At 39.7% G+C, this 22779-nt stretch overlaps 1 protein-coding gene across 1 annotated transcript in view; it reads left to right on the top strand.

Moving 5' to 3' along the window:
• PTPRM (protein tyrosine phosphatase receptor type M) overlaps nucleotides 1–22779 on the top strand; it is a 481477-nt gene that overhangs the window by 147382 nt on the left and 311316 nt on the right. Inside the window, exons 3-5 of the mRNA XM_059815570.1 lie at nucleotides 360–625; nucleotides 14456–14534; nucleotides 17566–17681. Of these exons, the coding sequence (XP_059671553.1) occupies nucleotides 360–625; nucleotides 14456–14534; nucleotides 17566–17681 (461 nt within the window). The remainder of the gene's footprint in view (nucleotides 1–359; nucleotides 626–14455; nucleotides 14535–17565; nucleotides 17682–22779) is intronic.

A 22779-nucleotide genomic window follows, 5' to 3' on the forward strand; every position in this document is an offset into this window, starting at 1 on the left:
TGCAAACCTGATACGGACTCTGCATGTAGAAATGCTCAGATAGGTGGGACCTACAATTGATTCTCTTCTAACATATGAAGATTCAGTGCAGTGTAGATCACTTCAGTGGGTTTTTTTGTTTGTTTCTTTCTTTCTCCAACTGTAAAATAAGGGTTCTAATATTTACTAGCTTTGGAAAAGAATCTTAAGATTCTCAAAAGTAATCTGAGATTAAATATCAAATACAAATTACTGTTATCTTAGTAAAAGCAAAGCAAAATTATTATTTTTTTTTTAATGGTGCTTTAATTACAGATCACCGTATTAAGGAGAGGAAAATAAAATAAAAGAGAAATTGAACTAGTGACTTTGTTTTGCAGGTTCTTTCATGTTGGTGAATACATCTGGGAGATTCGCGGGACAGAAAGCTCACCTCCTGCTGCCCCATCTGAAAGAAAATGATACGCATTGTATTGATTTCCACTATTATGTTTCAAGCAAAAGTGGATCTAGCCCTGGCACGTTGAATATATATGTGAAAGTTAATGATGGTCCTATTGGTAACCCAATCTGGAACACATCTATCACTGCTACTTGGAACAGAGCAGAACTGGCAATTAGCACTTTCTGGCCCAATTTTTATCAGGTATGTTTTACTTTTTATGAAATTTTGTTTCTCATAATAGTCACTTGTTTCTTAATCATGATTTTGAATTTAAATCAAAATATCTTTCAGTATGCATTGTTGATCTTTATCTTAATGATATTTTTGTAGATGATGCTAAATGTTTGTTTTTACATATATGTGGCTGTGTTTGTATGTTTACATATATTTATAGATGTGTATGAAATGTATGCATACACACACATGCTTTAAATGTGGGTGAAATAATTGTATTGAAACAATTTAGAAATTTTGCCATTGAGTTCAGTCAATTACCTCTCTTTCTCTATAATAAATTCACTCATTCTTTCAGTTCATTAGGGATGCTGGAATTGAATGCCAATAGATTTTGCTGCAGTAGAGTCTTCAAATTTGATTTAGATAAGCAATAATTGTTGCTTTAGAACCAGCAGAATCCTTTGAATCTTCAGTTTGAGTCTTCAGTTTGAATGCAATATCCATTTGTTCTGTCCAGTAGTAATCATAAATTTAACAGTAGCTATCATAGGAATGGGCTTCTGATTACATCCTAAAGATTTAGGGAGAATTTCACTTGACAGTTCTTTAGGGTGCTGCTTTTCTGTAGGAAAGTTTACAGATTATACAGTTATTTACTGTTGTATAGTGGTTCAACAGTTTTTCTCCTTCTTTGCATGAAAATAGAGCCTATGTCTCCACAGGCAAGTAATTTGGTGTAATAAGAGCAAACCAGTAGATCAAAGATGTTATTGAGGCTTCTCTCATCTTCACTTGCAGTTTGGAAAGTTTGGTTTGGATTTTATTTGGTCCCCTGTGCTAAACATTGTCGCTATACTTACAGTTTGAAGCTTTCTGAAGAAAAGCTGTTCCAAAGATGGGGGTTCTTTGACTGCAGACCTCCCTAGGAAGTACAATTTGTCATTCTACAGTGTCATTCCAGGGGGTGACAGCATCTTAATTCCTACATCAATGCCTTGACTGCCAGTGTCACACGTGGTGGAGCTATCTTTCTGTTCCTCCATGTGCTGTTTAGGGTGACCAGGTGTTTGGTGCCCCATCATATTCTCATTATGAGTTTGGCAATGTCCACTGCAAGGTACTCTAGGGGGTTATAGCGGATTTCTTTCTGTGGCTGCAGCAGCTGATCTGTGATGATGTCTCAAGAGAACTGAAGCCATTCCTTTTGAACCCTTTTTCCTGTAAGGAAAAAACCAAGCTGAAGAACTTCCTGGAATCTTTCCGCAGTTACTGCTTCACCCACAATTGACAGAGAGTCCTGGTCCAAAAGATAAGTTTGGAGTGCCAGGACCATCTTGTCCTTGGAACATGGGATACCTGACAGTAGGTGGAATACTTGCAGACCCAAAAGAGCACACTCATTTGTTTCCTTTTGCCTCTGATAGTGTGTTCCTATGTCATGTGGGGGATATTGACAGGGTCCACATTTGCACCCAGCGCTTTGCCCAGGGTGGCTAGGAATTGCTGCAACTGCATCATCGGGGCTTCCTGGAGAGGATTCAGGGTAAGTTTATGGATATCTCAGCAAACTTCACTGGGAGGACTCATGATGTGGATCTCCTATAATTGGCTGCAGACTCGATAAGGGAATACTGGCACCTTTTCCCAAAGGGCAGGCATGTTAGCAGAGTTGAGCATTGTGGGAGAAGCTGTGTACTGCCTGCCTCTCTGGAGCATGAGGCTGTATCCTGATCACGGAGTCTAAATTTGGTTTAGCCATACCTTTACAGCTCACAGGGTGAAAGGGCAATGTGTGTTTTGTTGCCTTTCAGAGTTCAAGGAGTGTTTAAGAAGCTCTTAGTCAAATGGTTTAGTTTTATGTAGTCCTGCGAGGAACAGGGAGTTGGACTTGATCCTTATGAGTCCCTTTCAGCTCGAGATATTCCATCATTCTGTGACCTAACTGCAAGACTGTGGACACCATGTTATCGATTTGATGCCAGTGTTGAGAATGCCCTCCAGTGATGCCAAAAAGCCTTTCTATCTTGACTGAAATAATGAGGACCAATCTGTGTTGTTAGCCTCAGTGGATGGTGGGAGAAGAGTAGAGCATTCCACAGATAATTTTGTGGCTGAAATTGGGTGTAACTCTGGGCGGTTTGTAACGTGGGATCTACTAGAGGATTTTGTGAGCATGCTGGGTGGTTCAGGAGCGCTGCATGGTGCATGCACATTTTGCAGACACTGGGTGAATGTGTGACTGTGTCACTCATGCCTAAGTCTGGACCGTAATGCCCCCATCGGCGTTTGGAGTGAATTAGTAGAGGAGCTTCCAATTTACTTTGTTCTGAAAGGAGTCTGGTTTTTATGCAACAGAACTGCTCTGTGAACCAGCAGTCAGTAAAGACGAGGATCGTGCCTTCAAAGCCTCACTCTAGCTCTGAACCAAAATGCTGATGCAGATAGGGGAATTTTAAAAGAAGCCCTGACTCTGACTAGTAAATTTAAGCTGAATTAACATGTTAATAAAAATACAGGCAAGCTCTGACAGTTTTAAGTGTTACTGATATTAGTAATAATCTGTGTCAGATTTCTATCAAAGTGATACATCTAACTGATGTCTGAGAGATACGGATATTTGGCCATAGAAATAGAAAGATAACCTTTCTAGTCCACTTTCTCCTCGAGGCCTGCCATCTGGACTGTTCACCCTTATTCACAGGTGCTTGGATGGGGTACTGCAGTTTAGCAAATTACCATGCATCAGTTGATAATATAATAGACACTTGAGTCTGTCTGTAATGGATTCCATGTGCTCTCTTTGCCTCTGGAAATACAGAAATTTTTACATCATCTTTCTTTCACTGAGGAGTATAGTAAGTCATTTTCTTTGCATTTGCTGCATACAGCCAGAAATAATACCTGGTTAGGTATTGCAATTTAGCTGATGTGCCAAAATGTCTTATGCTATAGTAAAATCCATGGCGGTCCAAGGAATCAGTGTAAAATAGTGTAGCGTCACTGGTTCCACTGTAGATAAGCTAATTTATTCTTGAGGAAGCTCTGTCTCCATTTTGACAGCTTATGGTCAATCGTCTCCATTTTGGTTGCCTTCATCCTCTCAGAAATGTGATGCAATTTCCTCACTCGCCTGGTGACACTTGCAATTACTCATTGTTTCTGAACTCCTTCCATCTGTTTTCATGCTTTTTCATCACAGAGTCTGTCTTGGGGGGAGGCAGGAAGTTAGCTGCAAGCAGCTGGGAGAAAGGCAGGAAGAGGAGAGAGGGTGTATTTGGATCCTGTGAGAATGTGTGTCCAAGTTAGGTGAGAGCTCAGATGACTGCATGTGTGGTGGGAGAAAGCAGAAGACCCATCTGACAGGTGTCTAGCACCAGGTCTGTTTCCTAAGCTGCTGTTCATTTGATTCCAAAACTGACCCCTTTTGGCACAAATCCATGTGTTTCTCACATACCTCCAAAATGTACAAGACTTCCTCCCAGGGATTTTTGAGGCTGTCTGACTTTATTGAACAAAATTAAGGAAAGTCGTCTAAGAAGATTTTTATAGAATGATAGGGCCCTTTTTAACTTTTCAGATATGAAGGTCAGTAGTTTCCCAATGAGTAATCTTCAGGAAAAGACTCAGCGTTAGTAGGTGAAGGGACAAAGCAATGTAATCGTGTGATTTTCTTTGTTGTGTTTTAAATCACATATCCATGTAGGCATCTGCACATTTGTGAATGCCTTATAATTCTATTCCATTAGTAGGACACCTACAAGGTGTCTAGCTGGAAATGAAACCAAAATGTACTATAGAACTCTGAAGATAAATGATGTTATAACATTTCAGAGTTATAATATTTATACAATCCAGGATGCTTAAAAACACAGCAGTGTTAGTCTGTTTTGCTGTTGATTCATGAAAAACGTAGGCAAAACAATTCCCACTAATGGTAGCTGACTAGAAATTAGATTGTGTAGTGTGGAGTGAATCTTAATCCAACTTCTGAAGATTAATTTGTTTAAACCACATATTATTAACACATATATGCAAAGAATTCAAAAGATTTAATAATTAACAGTATTTTATTATTGTAGCATCAGTTATCCAAGCTTGTTAATATCTTTCATGTTGGGTTTCCATTTAGAATTGACTCTTTAGAAGTACAGTATCTGAACAAAGTAATTAATTTCTTTTAGTGTACAGTTTTCTTTTTACTAGGTAATTATTTCTGTAGGTTTCACCCCATATGAAAGCTGTACTATGTATATAAATCACAGTGATAGCCTGCGTGTAAAAACGCTAATTGTAGTTTAATTACTGCTTATTTAAGCTTAAATTGTCAAGTATTCTGGTGATTAAGGATATATTTAATTCCATAATTAACAGTGCTCTAAGTGCCACTGCTTAACATCTGCCTTTGACTTTAGGGTATGTCTATATTGCAGTCCAGTTGCTGATTATGGTATAGTTGTAGTAACATAGGTTCAAGCTGCCAAACACCTTCTGAGGATCAAAGATAACCAGCACAGCTGGTTCTTTTCTGCTATGCCTCCTGGTCTCTGAACTATTTGTTTCGAAGTAGCTGGGATATTTGTACAGCAGCTAGTCTTATTCCTGTATTATAAAATCCCTTTAGGAGTGCTCCCCTGAGGGAGCATTGGCTTCCTCTTTTTATCACTGGTCACAGGAGAAATTGTTTGCTTTACTGAGCTATTGTCTTCTTGGTGCATCTTAAGCAAGAGCATCAAGGAGTTTGTCATGCTGTTAGAGACAGCCTGCAAACAAAACAAGGCTTTGCATAATTACTAAGACCTTCACTCTCCTCTTCACTTGAATAGAATTAGAAAGCACACAGAAAAAGAGGATTAAATGCTATGTAGATTTCTATGGGTAGTGGTGGGATTGTTTTCAGATTCTTGGGGAGCAGTCTCAATAGGTTGAGAGGCTCTAAAATTACAGAATCACAGAATGATAGGGGTTGGAAGGGACCTCTGGAGATCATCTCGTCCAACCCCCCCGCCAGAGCAGGTTCACCTAGAGCAGGTTGCACAGGAATGAGTTAAGGCGAATTTTGAATATCTCCAGAGAAGGAGATGTCTCTGGGCAGCTTGTTCCAGTGCTCTGCCACCCTCAAAGTAAAGAAGTTCCTCCTCATGTTTAGATGGAACTTCCTATGACCAAGTTTGTGCCCGTTACCTCTCATCCTGTCGCTGGGCACCACTGAAAAAAGACTGGCCCCATCCTCCTGGCACCCACCCCTTCAGTATTTATAAGCATTGATAAGATCCCCCTCTCAGTCTTCTCTTCTCCAGACTAAAAAGACCCAAGTCCCTCAGCCTTTCCTCATAAGAAAGATGTTCCAGTTCCCTGATCATCTTTGTAGCCCTTTGCTGTACCCTGTCCAGCAGCTCCCTGTCCTTCTTGAACCGGGGAGCCCAGAACTGGACACAGTACTCCAGATGTGGCCTCACCAGGGCAGAGGGGAGGGGGAGGATAACCTCCCTCGACCTGCTAGCCACACTCTTCTTGATGCACCCCAGGATGCCATTGGCCTTCTTGGCCACGAGGGCACATTGCTGGCTCATGGTCATCCTGTTGTCCACCAGGACTCCCAGGTCCCTTTCCACAGAGCTGCTCTCCAGCAGGTCAGCCCCTAACCTGTACTCATGCATGGGGTTATTCCATCCCAGGTGCAGTACCCTACACTTGCCTTTGTTGAATTTCATAAGGTTCCTCTCTGCCCAACTCTCCAGCCTGTCCAGGTCACGCTGAATGGCAGCACAGCCTTCCCGTGTGTCCGCCACTCCTCCCAGTTTTGAGTCATCAGCAAACTTGCTGAGGGCACACTCTATCCCTTCATCCAGGTCATTGATGACTATATTGAACAGGACTGGACCCAGTACTGACCCCTGGGGAACACCACTTGTTACAGACCTCCAACCAGACTTTGTGCCACTAATCACAACCCTCTGAGCTCTATCTATCAGCCAGTTTTCAATCCACCTCACTGTCCATTCATCTAACCCACACTTCCTAAGCTTGCCTATGAGGATGATGTGGGAGATGGTGTTGAAAGCTTTGCTGAAGTCAAGGTAGACAACATCCACTGCCCTCCCCTCATCTATCCATCCAGTCATGCCATCATAGAAGGCTATCAGATTGGTCAGACAGGACTTTCCCTTGGTGAATCCATGTTGACTACTTCTGATAACCTTCTTTTCCTCCTGGTGCTTTGAGATGATGCCCAGAACGAGCTGTTCCATCATCTTTCCAGGGATGGAGGTGAGGCTGACTGGCCTGTAGTTTCCTGGGTCTTCCTTCTTGCCCTTTTTGAAGACTGGAGTGACACTGGCTTTCCTCCAGTCCTCAGGCACTTTGCCTGTTCTCCAGGACCTTTCAAAGAAGATGGAGAGTGGCCCAGCAATGACTTCTGCCAGCTCCCTCAGCACTCACGGGTGCATCCCATCAGGACCCATGGACTTGTGGATGTCCAGTTTACTCAACTGGTCTCTAACTTGATCCTCCTCAACCAAGGGAAAGTCCTCCTTCTTCCAGACTTTCTCTGTTACCTCCACAGTCTGGGACTCCTGAGGGCTGGCCGGAGCAGTAAAGACTGAAGCATTCATAACTGGGGAGCTTAGCTATAGGCTCTCCAATACGTTTTAATTCATTATTGCAATATACTCGCAGACAAAAAAAGCTTGTAGATTCTAACCTGTTCCTTCCGTTCACAGGCAGAAACTACAACCTTGAAATAACTGAATAGGACCTGCTTAGGCAAAGAGGGAAAGACTCAGTGAGTGATCTGAAATGTCCTGCCATATCTTTAGACAACATACCAAAATGTCATTACCACGAATAAGCCAGGCAATGTATCAAGAAGCTGCCAGCTGGATATACCATTAAATTACAATTATTGTCATTAAAGAAGGCATGTTCCAAAGAAAAGTAATACAAATTGAAATATTGTCAGTTTAATCATGCTTCCATTAAAAGCAATAGCCAAGCTGATATTAACTTTAATCATCGTAAGTTTTGGTCTATTCTGACATAAAATATGCAATTTTTAGTAAATGGAATGGGACACTACAGCTAGTAGTGACATACCATCATCAAAGAGACATCGCTGATCTGCCTTTTACTTCATATATAAAAGAACATGACACCTATTCCAAGTACAGTAATATAATTTCTGTTCACAGTCTGTGAAATACTATCAACTGCTGTATCGAAATCCAGTATTTTGGTTTATTTAAATTAATAAATGACAATTATGGACTAAAATATATGCTTAACTAAGCATTTTCCCTTTTTACACTAAAAAAAAGAATTTGGTCCTATGTACGACACGTCTCTGAAAGTCCTAGTAATTGTGCTGCACGCTGTAAGAGGGTGCTCAGGAGTGGACCTAGAAAGACTTCTGGTAGCTCATTTATTCATTGAAAAGCTTATATTAGGGATGTCAAGACTATTCACAAACCTGGATCAGTTTTGCTAGTAATTTCACTAGAAATGAAACCTAGAAACTTATTTAACATCCAGTTTTTTCCATCATTTCACATTTGAAAAGTTGCTTGTCTTGGAAAAGTTAACATTTTTATTCCTGTCTCCAAACTTTGCCTTTCCGCATGGCTGACGCAACACCTCCAGGCAATATAAAAGGCTCCAGTCAAAATAGAGACAACACTCCAGCAACATCAGACTGGGCAGCCCTTGGATTTTTCACCTATTATTCCACCACCTTATCAGTCCGGAAACAACCGGTTAAAACACTGAATTCATTTGCTCAGGAAAAACTCTGCTGAATGTCAGCCTCAGAGCTGTTTTACACCATTCTCCCCCTTGCAGGCCTGCCAAACAGGAACCAGGGAAGCGGCTTAGCATTGCACTGTCCCTGATCTTCCCTGCTTCAGTGAAGAGCAAAATTAGCTTTTCATTCCTGCCACTTCCCCTTTCTACATATGAACAAAGAAAGGGGATCTGCTCACCAATATAAACGCTTACTGCTGAAAATGTGCGACTCGAGATAACTTGCCTGTTCCAAAGAACAATAGAAATAAACAGGTTTTGTTGCCATACAACCTCACTCTGTAAATTCCTGCCTTTGTTGTTGCAAAGTTACAACGCTTTTAGTCAAAAGGTGGATTGTACCTAATATAAACACACTCTACCTCACACGACTTAAAAACAGCACTTTGCAAAAACAAGAAAGAGAAAGGAGTATTAAGAAAGCTACTTAACATAAGGCTGCAACCCTGCTCCCCTGCAACCCCAGTAAGTGGGCAGTGGTGTATCACACGCTGCCCGCAGCACACACTGCACTCTCTCTGCCTGCCGTGCTTTACTGCACAGCATGACTTTCTTTGACCGTATTTTACAAGGCTTCGGGAACAGCCTCCCTCCAGAAAATTGGCAATGTCTTGTACCCCTTTGGGTTGAGCTCTTCTCCCTCTTTTGACTTGTCCTAGAACTACCCGCTTTATCACCAGGGCACAATCACAGCAACTGCTGCCTCATCAAAGCCATGTGAAGAGAGGTTCCTGACCTGGTCCTTCCCAGGCCCCACAGAAACCTGTCATAGCTTATTGACTTGGGCTGCCTAAAACGTGGTCAGGCCTCCCTGGGTGTGACTTCGTTTCATGCCATTTCCCTCCCCACCTCTCACTCCTACACAACTACCAGTCAGCACTCACACATGCACTCAAGCACATTAAACAACATTTTGGTGGTTGCTGCCAACCTGAGACTCCAAAGAAAGCTCTTATGGGCAAACAACACTGAAAACTGAGCTCCTGACATTAAGGCTTATTAAATTTTACTATTCTCTTTTTGTTTTTAAACTAGTTGTTGCCTTACCTTTCTCTACTGAAGGCCCAGAAGTTTTCTTGGTTTAGGGACAAGAGAGGGGAGAAAATAACAGAGCCTTGTGTATATGACAAAAAGTGCATGCCTGCTTACTCTTGGCCATTTTTAGACTGCTGGAGTTTTTAAATTTAGGTATGCGGTCTGCCCTGGAGCATCTTTCTCAAAATAACTATTCCCAAATCACCCAACTCAATGAAGAAGAGCTATTTAAGATGCCTGACACAGGGTTGTGATTCAAAATGCAATATGCATTTCAAAGTTTCTTTTGAGTTCAAAGCGCAGTTCAGGAACCGTATGCGTGCAGTTGAATGCAACACACACAACACACGAGAATGTGAGCCTGACCTTTACTGCACAAGAAGCTTAATTCTCTGTCCTAGCTGATGACTTAAGTACATTGCATGCGCCAAACTCCAAGCAAAGCATATACAAAGCAGGTTATGAAACAAATGGAAGTTTAAGTCCAGATTTGAAAAGGTAGGTTGGATCTAGCGATTCTTATTCCCTGAACTCCTAATTTGCAGGGGAAAGTGTCAGAATGGTAAAGGGTAAATCTCATCTCAGTGTGAAGTGATACCATGTAACTCCTTTGTGTCCTTACTAAAAAAGATCAGGAATTAGTGCCAGGCTCTTATCGCATTTTCTCATTCCAGCTTCATAGGAATTTATGTTTAAAGAAGGTGCAGTGGCATAGAGAGTAGCATTACTCCACTGGAAGCTATTTTTAATCCTTTCAATTCCATTTCTGGATTTTAAAACTCTGGTGTTTGTTGTTTTATTTAATCAAGACTTGTTTCGGCTCACTGCTGCCATGCCTGACTCTCAGCGAAGTACAAAGCAAATAATTCAAAATGAAAAAACTGATAGGGGGACAGTGTGTAACTTGCAACAGTGCTGTGCCAAATTGCTTGCTTGCAGGGTTAGGAGCTGGAAACACAAGCCACTCACCAGACTCAACCCAGTAGTGGCATTTCACATACTGTAAAGTTCCAAAACTGCGATGGTTCAAAAACATAAAATATATTGAAAATACTGCTAATTGGTCTGAGAATTATTAACTAACCTAGGGAAAAAGTAAAAAAAATTACTCTCCCCCCCCCAAATAGACAAAAAAAGAAAACAACCCTGCAATCAACAGATTTTCCTCAAGCTGAAAGAGGAAAAAAAAAAATCAAAACTTTAAAGAGAATGAAAACAAAGCCAAAAAAAACCCTCCCACCCTCTCCTCACTGGAGGAGCAGCCTTCTCAGGAATTACTTTTATCTCAAAGAATCAATTTCAAGCAGTCAAATCAATGACTTCAGCAAAGCTTTCGACACCATCTCCCACATCATCCTCATAGGCAAGCTTAGGAAGTGTGGGTTAGATGAACGGGCAGTGGGGTGGATTGAAAACTGGCTGATAGATAGAGCTCAGAGGGTTGTGATTAGTGGCACAAAGTCTGGTTGGAGGTCTGTAACAAGTGGTGTTCCCCAGGGATCAGTACTGGGTCCAGTCCTGTTCAATATAGTCATCAGTGACCTGGATGAAGGGATAGAGTGTGCCCTCAGCAAGTTTGCTGATGACTCAAAACTGGGAGGAGTGGCGGACACACGGGAAGGCTGCACTGCCATTCAGCGTGACCTGGACAGGCTGGAGAGTTGGGCAGAGAGGAACCTTATGAAATTCAACAAAGGCAAGTGTAGGGTACTGCACCTGGGGCGGAATAACCCCACGCATCAGTACAGGTTAGGGGCTGAGCTGCTGGAGAGCAGCTCTGTGGAAAGGGACCTGGGAGTCCTGGTGGACAACAGGATGACCATGAGCCAGCAATGTGCCCTCGTGGCCAAGAAGGCCAATGGCATCCTGGGGTGCATCAAGAAGAGTGTGGCTAGCAGGTCGAGGGAGGTTATCCTCCCCTCGACTCTGCCCTGGTGAGGCCGCATCTGGAGTACTGTGTCCCGTTCTGGGCTCCCCAGTTCAAGAAGGACAGGGAGCTGCTGGAGAGGGCACAGCAAAGGGCTACAAAGATGATTAGGGGAACTGGAACATCTTTCTTATGAGGAAAGTCTGAGGGACTTGGGTCTTATTAGTCTGGAGAAGAGAAGACTGAGAGGGGGATCTTATCAATGCTTATAAATACTGAAGGGGTGGGTGCCAGGAGGATGGGGCCAGTCTTTTTTCAGTGGTGCCCAGCGACAGGACGAGAGGTAACGGACACAAACTTGGTCATAGGAAGTTCCATCCAAACATGAGGAGGAACTTCTTTGAGGGTGGCAGAGCACTGGAACAAGCTGCCCAGAGACATCTCCTTCTCTGGAGATATTCAAAACTCGCCTTAACTCATTCCTGTGCAACCTGCTCTAGGTGAACCCGTTCTGGCGGGGGTGTTGGACTAGATGATCTCCAGAGGTCCCTTCCAACCCCTATCATTCTGTGATTTTGTGAATTATAGAAATTATTTTGAGATCTTTACTCGGGTATTGCATATGTTTTCTTTTCTAGAGCTCAGGTATTTGGTTTTGCTGGAAGTCAGGTAATTCTTTGGAAAAGGCACTTCTATGCAACATTTTTTTAAAATAGTTCAATTCCTACTATCTGGCAGTAATATTTTTAGCAGAAAACTCAGCATATCTAAAAGTGAAGAACCTGCAGTCCTTTCAGATGGCTTTGTGCACATCTTCTCCTTATACTGAGTGCTCCAAAAGAGAGGGAGTTGGGTTTTTTTTTTTTAAACAAAGTTATATTTCCATAAAAACTAGTAAGTTAACTGTTGTTTGTTTTTTTTCTTAACAGAGAAAACTCAAAGGGAATACAGGAGAGAAATCAGTAACTGTCCCCAACCCTCTGTGGTTTTACAGGCAGGTCTTTGCCTCCACACTTAAATTCAGTTAACTCAGTGACTTTCTCAGTGGCAGCATATTTCCCCAGGAAACTTTTCCACCATTTCTGAGACCTGTCTGCTCCCTGTTCTTCACTGCCGTGTTGTAACATCCCTGCACTAATTGCAGGTTCCTGGGCCTATGCCATGGTTCTCATACCCTACAGTCTTTCAGATCTTCTCTATTTTGAATAGCCTTGGTAGCTCTTCAAGAACAGTTTCCTCCTTCTTCCAAGGGCACCAGCATAACCATTTTTTTCATAGAGTGTAACACAAACTGAGAACATGCAACTGTTTGTCACATTTGTTAATAGAGAGAAATGCTTGTTCTTTTTTCAAAGTTCAGTGAGTGAAAACCGGAGCTGCATTCTGGGTCTTGCACTGCCATCAAAACTTAGGGTTACTTTGTGCATGTCACCTATCTCTGTATTTCCATTTCAAGGCTGTTAAGATGAGAGTAAGAATGATCATGGTTGGAAAAGCTCTTTCAGGTCTTTGAATGCACGTTATTCTTTAAGAGCTTCTACTTTTTTCTTCTTTAAGAACTTCTGCTTCCCAAAACAGTTCCTAAGACTGGTTCTACCAGGAAATTTTCTTCTTTGTAGGAAAGAGATGCTTTGAAATTTTGAACGGTCTTGCTCTGGATGCTCTACTGAACTCTGGGAGCCAAATCCATACCCTGTCTACTCTCTTGCTGTGGGTCAGCAGTATCAACTTTTAAGTGCCATCAGAGTGCCATTGGGCCACAGGCTGGGGCTTGTGAGTGAGCAATCCTTTTCTTGCAGAACTTGTTTCTGCAAAATTTATTTGGTGGCTTTTGGACTTTTCTCATTGATGTCTTGTGTTTTCTTGTGGCTGCCTGGTTCCCCTGGGGCAACACTGGCACTGTAGGTTGAAGTTTTTGTGTGGATAGGAGACAGAACTACAATGAAAAGTAGTTTTTCCTGTCAGCCGTATGGAGTTAAAGCCCTATTTACAGCAATTTCACTCCAGTGAGATTGAGAGGGAGAAACAGACAGAGTTTAGGAAGATGATACCTGGGACAAAAGAATAGGATCGGTATCCACAGGTGGAGCAATGAGAAAGATAGGAGAAGGCAGAGGGAAGAAGTGGTAAAGGATTTGCTCACCTCAAGGTTTGTTTTAAAATCAGAGTCAGTGCTCTGCCAGTGTTTATTCAGCACCAGGAAACTGTAATACAATATTACGGGGCTGTATGTTATCCTTGTGGCATGTTTGCATTCTGTATCATTCTCTTTCTGCTGAAATAACTTCAGTAAAGAATATGGTAGGTAGTGTCCTGCATCTGTTCCAAGGTCAAGCACAGCATATGTGTGAAAAATAGTTTTGAAACTTTGTCTTCCTCAGTGTACTTCTGAGACTAGTTACAAGAGGCAATTAGAGTTAACTTCCCAAGCAAAAGGGAAGCATTAAAAAAAAAAAAAATCACAGCCTGGATTTGAGCATGAACTCCTTGAGCATTGGTTTGGAAATGTACCTGCTAATTTTACTAGCGTATTTTTATCTATTCCACATAAACGTTCTGGGGATGTTCAAAACGAAGGCTGCCAAAGTTTGCAGAGGTTTACTTTTGAGTGTACTTAATTCAAATGACAAGAACGGTCCATTTATTTTGTGACCTATTTATAGCCATTAAACAAACCGTGGCAAATGGATCTGCTTTACTTAATTCACTACATTTGGTGGAAGATTAAGAGCGTGGAAAATACATTCATAAAAATAGGTATGTTTGTGTCTGATACCGTGCAAATCTCTGTATACTGCGGAACTGTCATTTTTTAAATAAAAGTAGGAGTTTATTCTGCAAAACAAAGAATTTAAAATAAAATGACTCTTGGGTAACTACTTTGGCAGACCAAGTATTGGGCGGGATTTGGTTATTTCTCATTGTGAGCTAGTGTGATCACACTTGTAGATCCTGCAAAATAGTATAAACATGAAAACATGTGATTTATGTTCTGGTTCATTTTAATGATAAACACATGTTGAGATTGTTTTGATTGTATTTTGCTTTCAAGGTGTTCTCAACATGTTAGAAGAGTTGATGTGTTTTTCCATAACAGAGTACTTCTATATTCCCTGTGTTACAAAGCTGCTAACTGAAATTCTCTTTTCGCTTCTCAGGTTGTTTTTGAAGTGGTAACTTCAGGTCACCCAGGATATGTGGCTATTGATGAAGTGAAAGTTTTAGGACATCCATGTAGTAAGTACCTATCAGCTATTTTAAAGCCAGGCCTCTAAAATGAATGTGCCACTATGCTTCAATAAATATGTGGAGCAAAAGATACGGAAAATGTCAGAAAACAATATCACTGCTATAAGTATCGGCTGAGTATGTACAAAGTGTTGCTAGCATTTGAGCACTTGCACCTTATTGGCTTTAAAGACATCTCTTATATGCACCTTGTGTACAGTGCTTGGTGTAAGCCCCAGAGCCTAACTGAGCCATCTAATGACTCATTCAGCACAAAAGTTACCAAGATTTCTTGACCAGTTTTCTATTGCCATCGAAAATTCAGTGCAGCCACAAGCTGAGGCATTAGAGCAGATGAACAATGCAAGAGCTGAATATATATGCTTATTTTTTCCAAGGCTTAGGAGGAACAAAACTCAGCTGGCTGAGGGCTGAGGCTTTGCTAAGCAAGGTTACTTAGGGTACTTCCCCAGGTATTGTACTTCGGGTTCAGGGCTCAGCTTCTCCACTGTTTTACTTGCTTATGTTTCAGATATGTTTCTGTATCCTATTATTAAGGATATGTAACAAACTATCTGAAGTTCTTTTAAAATTGATGTCAAAATAAAACCTTGTAAATTAAAGCTTTAATATAGTAATCCAGATGTAATTGAACAGGCTACTTAAATAAATGATTATTTCACATATTTCCTAATTGTTAAATAAGTTGTATTAAGATCATATGTGGAATTGTAGGTTGTAATCTTACTGACCAAATGACTGAGTGGGGAAAAAGACACCAACTTCCACATTAATTGTTTACTGTCCTCTTATATCATATTGTACTTGTATGCATTCTTTGAAGCTTGCAAGTAAGAACTGCCATTTATAATAAAAAGTGGTTTATTGGTTAGTACCAGAGCACCTCATAAAAATGGTTTTAGTGTTAGTGGCAAGAAGACAGAGACATTTCTTCAAATACAGAGACAGTTATGCAGAGTCAGCAGCTGTTATTTCTGAAACACTTAGGTCTAATAAACACAGCAGGCTCTCATGTTGTTAGGCAGTATTTGTGCTTCTGCATTTTGAATTTATATCTTTGGTTCCGGTAGGATAAGTCTAAAGCAGCATTTTATCAGCTTAACAGCTTTTCTTATACAGATTTTGAGAGGTTTGATCTGTGCATTTGTACCAATCGGTTTTCAAAACCTGCAAGTAAGCTCTTGTTAATGTGGAGGCTAACACCCCACAGCGTGTTATACCCCCCAGCACGTAGAGTTCTAATGTGACAATGTTGAAATGCAAAAGCTTTAATGAGAAGTTCTTTGATGAAGTAATTAAAATGTTAGAAATTAAGGCATCAAACCAGTTACATTGTCTACAAGAAAATTGAAAAAGTGTGAAAATTGGAATAGAACTACTGTGTGCCTAAAACTTTGCAAGACTCATAATGCTATTCTTTCTGTATATTGCCAGAAAAAATACTTTTGGAATGATTAACTCTTTAAACAAAAATTGAAATGGGAAAAATATTTGCTAGGTAGTTGCCTGGGTAGGACAGGCAAAGACCAAGCAGAAAGTAAGTTGTAAGCACGTAGAACTGAAGGGAATGGTTTGTGGTAGGTGGGTGCAGTTTTTCTTGTGTGTGTCTCTGTGTGTGTGTGTGTCTGTGTGTGCGATTTGTTTGTTTTTAAAACCTAACACCCCTCTCCACTTAGGCCATACCTAGCAATTCAGGAAGGCTAGTTTTTCAGAGTTCAGGAAGACCAAGAAAAAAAACAAGTGGGGTAAAAGCAGATATAAAAAAAAAGTGCCTGAGAAATGGGGAACTTACTGACTTTAATAGTTTGATAGGCAAAGAAGAGAATGACTTTGGCCTAAAGTCTGTCTGTCCTAATTGGGAAGTGCTTAAGAAAAAAAAAAAGCAGTATGTCTAATAAATTTGCCATAAGGACAGTTATCATGAAAAGATTTCCTTCCGTAGTTAGATTATTAATTTGGGCTATTTTATTGAATCTCCGCCTTCTTATACTGCCTTGCACTGGATATTAAGCAACTTCTTTTGGAATTCTGGTAGCTGGTTATCTATAAACTCCTTAAAACTGCAGTTTCTTCCAGGATAAGGTCTTTTAAGAAAATGTCATCAATGCTTGAAACGGTTGTGATGCTCTGCTAGAAAGTGTATGTTTAGTTTGCCAGTTTATTGTTAGCACTAACATTTCCATGTCTGAAAGCAATGCTCAGAGCCTGGCTTACCTGCTACTATAGACAGTGCAAAAAGTCCCCTTGCCTGCAGTAGGATTTGAATGATTGGGGAATACTGCCTTTTCAAAGATAAGTTTCTGTATCACATTTCTATGTTTTTCTGTGTCACGTGGTTGACTCTTTCCAGTAAACCAAAAATATACGTGCTATCTTTCCTCCTTCAGTGGACACAGTTATTGTTTGAATAACTATTTAATTCATTAGGTTATTTATAGCTGTATTGCTTAAATTTTTACTGGGCGTGTTTTCTCCTTCTAAATTAAAAATAAGTATTGGTATGAAGAATGCATTGTGTTTTGGTTTTTTCTGCAGTGTTATTGAAAAGAATTGTATTTAAAGAATACAGCTGTAGTTGGTGAGAAGTGTTATGTTAGTATTTTAGCTCTTAGGTGTGCTGCATTTCTAAAGCAGCTCCTCTATAGACACTGTACCTGGTTAAAAAGAAAAACCTGTTTCCCTGACAACATCGCTGAACTTCTTACTGTTTCGTCTAGTTGGTAGTGTAGGTATCTAATAGGTTTTTGTTCAAAACATAATTAGTTTCCAATATGATCTTTATTAATAGAGTTTTACTGCAAGAGGGATGCTGAGCTAAGGTAATTTACACAGCAGGAACAATTAAATAGCACCCTTCTCTTCTGCTCTTTCCCAGGTACAGAAGTAAATCAACCTAATATCTAATGTGTAGTCAGTGATTTGAATCTTTTAAAGCAGGGCTATTTAATTTGCTTGGTGTCTTTTTCATAGCTAGTACTTCCATGTTGCCTAACTTTGATACTTTGTCTTCTTCCAACAGCAAAAACACCCCATTTCTTGCGTCTTCAGAGTGTGGAAGTCAATGCAGGACAATTTGCTACTTTTCAATGCACTGCCAATGGTGGAACAGACTCAGGTGACAGACTCTGGTTACAGGTAATTTCTTTCTTTCCTAATGCACTGAGATCTGGGGGGAGGGGAGTTCATCACTCTGAAAGGAATGTAAAACATGAAAAATGATAGGGCTGTCTGTTTCATCAAGATCAGATTTTATAGCGCCCTTGAACTGCTGCATAGTAGGTGTTCTGTTGTAGAAAATGATACTGGAAGATTTTGCTCCCTTGTTTCAATGGGATGCCTTATTAAAAATAAATGCACTGTTTTGTTACATGTGATGATCATGAGTAAAGGCTAAATTCCCAAGGAAGGCCACATGACTTTCTCATAATGTCTGTGCTGGCTAACTGCAACATTATGTACAATGATTTTCTTGGCTTACCTCTATCTCTGTTCAGTATTTTCAGCTAAAATTGCATTCTTACTATTTAAGTCTGGAGAAGACCAGTATGACAGTTCAATCTGACCTTCTGTATTATAGAGCTAAAGAATCTTACCTATATTAATTGAGTCCATTTTTTTTACTTATTGAGTAATGTAGCTTCTAGATAGGTGTCTGATCTTGATTTAAAGACTGTCTCCAACTCCTTTTCTTTCAGTAAAGGCAGTTTCCCCTTATCCATATGTGTAACCTTGTATGCAAAACACACATCTTACTTGATCTCTTTTAGTAACGGGGGTACAAGTTTAATTGCTGTCTTGCTGCCATCTTTTCAGAGCTCTCTGTTCTCTACAGCAAACAATAGTCTGTATTTGGATTTAGCATTAGGTATATACCAACCTCCAGATCCCTATGCGTTCCATACGTGAAAAACAGCATGCTAGAACTGGGACATTGTCTGTGAGAAGGAAATAAGGATGCCTAAAACAATGCCTAAGGAGATCAGTCAGATAAAACTGCAGTATATGGAGAAGGAGGGATATAAGAAATGGAAGCAATAGTAACAGGTGGGACTTAGAGATGAAATTCTCTATTTTTGTTGTTTAAACAATTTCAGGCTTTTACTATAGTTTTCCCTTCATATTGTACTTGGTGCAAAATTTCATTAAGCATTTCAGAAATGATTCATTTAAGTGTGACAGGTTAAAGAGCTGAGTAGTTACAAGAAAACTAGCACACAAACAAATTAGTAAAACCACTCAAACACCAAAGACCCATATTTATCTGTATATGAATGATGAACTATTATGTCTATGCAGAAATATGATCAAATACAGTAGAAGGTAATGGAAATCTCCATTGTTTTTATTTGGGTTTGCATGGGTATTTTCAACCTCTCTGCTGATATAAGGCTGTTATTTCTCTAACACTCCAGCCCTTTAAAGCCAATATTACAGTGTTGAATTGGTTGAATTAGACTCCTGTCTTTCCTAAGCCACTGAGATTTTTTGAAGGAATGATTTTTCCAGTCATAAAAAGAGTTTAGCATGTGTGGGAAAATAATGGGTTGTTATTTTGTCAGTGATGACTTCTCTAGAACCTTTGAACTTTTGCATAAAGCTCTTTTGTAAAATTGAAGGTAGAATTCAATATAGGGAAATCCTGATTCCATTCAGTTTTTCCATAGATTTCAGGGCAGTGTAATTTCAGCTTTAACTTTTTTGCATGGAATTTAGGACACACATAATTTCTTTGCAAGGCTGGAATGTAATTTCTTTATTTTAGAAATTAAATACTCTTCTAGATTTTATGTAATATAAAATCATTCTTCTGAACAGCAGTAGCGATTCCAGAATATCTTTGCTGAGCTTAGTTAAGTGATTCCTTCTTTATACATGATTATGAGTTTGTTTGTTTTTTTTTTTTTTCTCTATATGAAGGATAAGAAAGTAGTGACAGATTGACTTGTTGAGGAATTTCATCTTCCTGCAGGGCCACTGTTTATTTATCCTGCCCATGTAGCTACAGGTCCCTCTGGTAATCAGTCCAAGGTTGAGCAAATTCCAGGTGTGCCTTTGTGTAAAGTTGACAGGATCTTCTGGATATCTTGGATTTATTTTTGTACTTGTTTGCCAGTTTCCACAGATGTCTGCTGCATCTTACAGTAAGACTGATTGGAGAGCTCCATGTGTGGGATGCTGCAAATCAAGGCTATGAGATACAGTTCCCAAGAGGATTAGCTGTATTTTAGTGTACTAGGTCACTATTGGGTAACAGATCCCCAGACCTTGCAGTTCTCCATCAATCAGCTGAGACCATCTGGTTTCATGGTGTGATATTCAGGAATTTTGTATGCACCTGCTTATAACATCTCATGACACTGCCACAGGACCATGAGTACAATGCAACTATCTGTAATAGCTGTCAGAAATGCTATCTTCTACATCATGTGACTGGTTAAATGGACATGAAAGATCCTTTCGTTCCAGGTAACAGTAGAACCAATATTCAACTGCAAAACATCTTAATAAAAGACATTCTTATGTACACTAAAGCCAGAATAAAATGACCACCATTCTTGGGAGACATTTATGCTAGCACTTCAGGTAGTAGGGATTCAGGTTTTAGTGGTGCTATGAACAGGATGTGCAATCTCTGTTACGTCTAGTTTGTCCACCAGTAATATTAAGCCCTTTCTACCATCCTTTTGATGGTTTGTTTCCTTAAATTTATAATTCATAAAACCTTAAGGGCAAACCATAGTAAATAAATAAATAAACACAGTTGTGTGATTTTTCTCAGCGGCTTCTCAGCATTTCTGCCACATAAGTCATATCAGGAGGTCTAATCTGTTTGGATTTGGCAATTCCAAAATATCGTGAGATAATTTGCTCCCAAATGATTTCCAGTACCTGTCAATTTTTTTCAGATTCACATTGTTAGTCTGAAGTACAGGTAGATTGTCAGGGTGAAATCACAAACCCACTGAATTCAGCGATGTTTCTGACTGTTTCCAGTGGTGGCAGGATTTTACTCATGTACTTCTATCTCTTTTATATAGTACCTCTCAGCTTGTATGCAGCAGAAGACTTCAAGATTGGTAGTACGCATTTTTCTGGTGAACAAATACTTTACTTTTTACAGTCTGTTGGACTGTGAGAGATATCTTCCTTAAAACACATGAATAATTGTGACTTGGTTGGTTATTTTAGTCTCCTTGTCTTTGCTGAGTAGTTGTTGCAAACAGCATAGATGATCTTAGTTTAATAATGCCCAGGCCTTGAAGCAGTTCCAAGTAAAATCTGTAGATCATATTTTGTTTCCACTCTTTTTTTTTTTTCTTTTCAAGCCTGCCCCACTCTTATTCCCTACGGAATATGAAGTCAATTAATTTATGGAGTATAATGGAAGTTTTTGCAATTGAAAGGGTGATTGGCGAACCACAATTCACAGGTTAGCTGCCAAATTAGACCACTGAGCCATGAAATTTGTTTTATGATGCTGTAATCAGTGTTAACTCTTTCGGGAAAGGCAAGACAGAAAGCTGTTTACCTATTCCATAGTGCAGTGCTTTGCAAGAAAAACATTTTTCCTGATCCTGCTAGGTAGCCGTGCACCCTAGTGCATGAGCTATGATTGCAGGCTTGTCAGATAATTTGACAACGAATTGTGGGTATTTTCAGTGATAATATTTCAAGTTAAAGTAAAAGGACTCAAGAACACAATGCAGCATCATACAAGTTTGTTTTTGTTGTTGTAACTAGTGTCCAATTAATAAGGTCATTGGCTAGATTGCATGTTTATGAATTCATGTCCTCGTTAGCTTATGTTCTAAACATAAACATACCTTTAAAATAAATCTGATGACAGTAATGAAGGAATGTTTAATAATTAACAGATGAGTCCCATCTGCTTACATTTTCTTTATCACATCTGTGGACAACACAGGTTATTGTCAGTATGGGATGACTCTTTCTATTCCATTGAATGACTGAGCAAAAATGCCATTCCTGTGGTCTTTCCTGTGCTCCCACTGTAAGGGCTGTAGCAATTGCTGCAATTTTTTTTTTTAATTAAACAAATACCTCTTTGAAACTGCAAGCTCCAGAAGTTGACACCAACAGTAAGATAAAGCACTAGGCAGTAAAGGAGCTGGGAATCCCAAGGAATGGAAATACACTTCAGAAAAAAAAAATACATTTATAGGTGGGAACCAAGGTTAGAATTTGGAAAAAAATTAACATGTGGAACACGGAACAGTTAATGGTCAAGTGAAAGCAGCTGAGACAATGACTTCTGAAAAGCTTGCGCTAGTATTAGTATTTAGTAAACTGGCATAAGAAACATAAATCTGTAATGCTGTTCAGATGATACCCAGGTATCATGAAAGTCCATTTTAATATCAAACCGAATCTTTTGATATTAATCTCTAAAAATTTGTTGTAGCATCACTAAACATGTGGCAAATTGCATTTTTCAGAGACTTGTACCTTGACTCAGTGTGGGTAGCCTTTCTTGAGAGAGGTTCCTCAAACAGTGGAAAGCTACAGTTGATAAGAAAGAAAGGTCATCGCTTCACTGAAGTAATATATTTTTCCTAGCCTCCTTCAAAAACGTGGTTGAAATTCAAATAATTATTTAAAAATGTAATTCTCAGACACATAGCTTTTATTGCAGGAATATAGACCTAAGAGTAAAACTTTGTTGAAGGTAAGTAAATAACAATAGGATCTCAGGATATGTCTGACAGCTGTAGTAAATGGCATCATTAGACTTACCAACAGCAAGAGACTAATGGGTATTCTCTGACAGAAGGGGAGAGGGTGAAATCTTTCATACCTACGGTTTATGCATGCAGAACGCATGCTACTTCTTTTGCAGACAAGAAACTAAGAACAGTATCACTCTAAAGGCCAGCGTTCTCTATCCTTTGTAAACAGTTTATTATAAGGGATTTGGCTTTTCTTCTTGTCTTTCCTGAAAGCTGTCTTTCACCTTCTTCAGTGTATCTTTTTTTGTATCTTCGGTAATCTTTTGCTGAAGGTATGAAGAGTATGAAAGATTTTATTCCTCTGCATACAAACCTGCAAAATCTGTATGCGTTATTTATCATTTATTCAAAGGAAGAGATATAATCCAGTGTTAGAGGGCATTTAGGAATACATACACACAAATGAGAGATACCAAAACACTCTTGCGAGAATGTGGAACCAGTGCAATGACTCCTGGCAAATTATGAAAATAAAATATATTTAT

This window comes from Gavia stellata, chromosome 3 (genome assembly GCF_030936135.1).
Source record: "Gavia stellata isolate bGavSte3 chromosome 3, bGavSte3.hap2, whole genome shotgun sequence".
NCBI classification, from domain to species: Eukaryota; Metazoa; Chordata; class Aves; order Gaviiformes; family Gaviidae; genus Gavia; species Gavia stellata.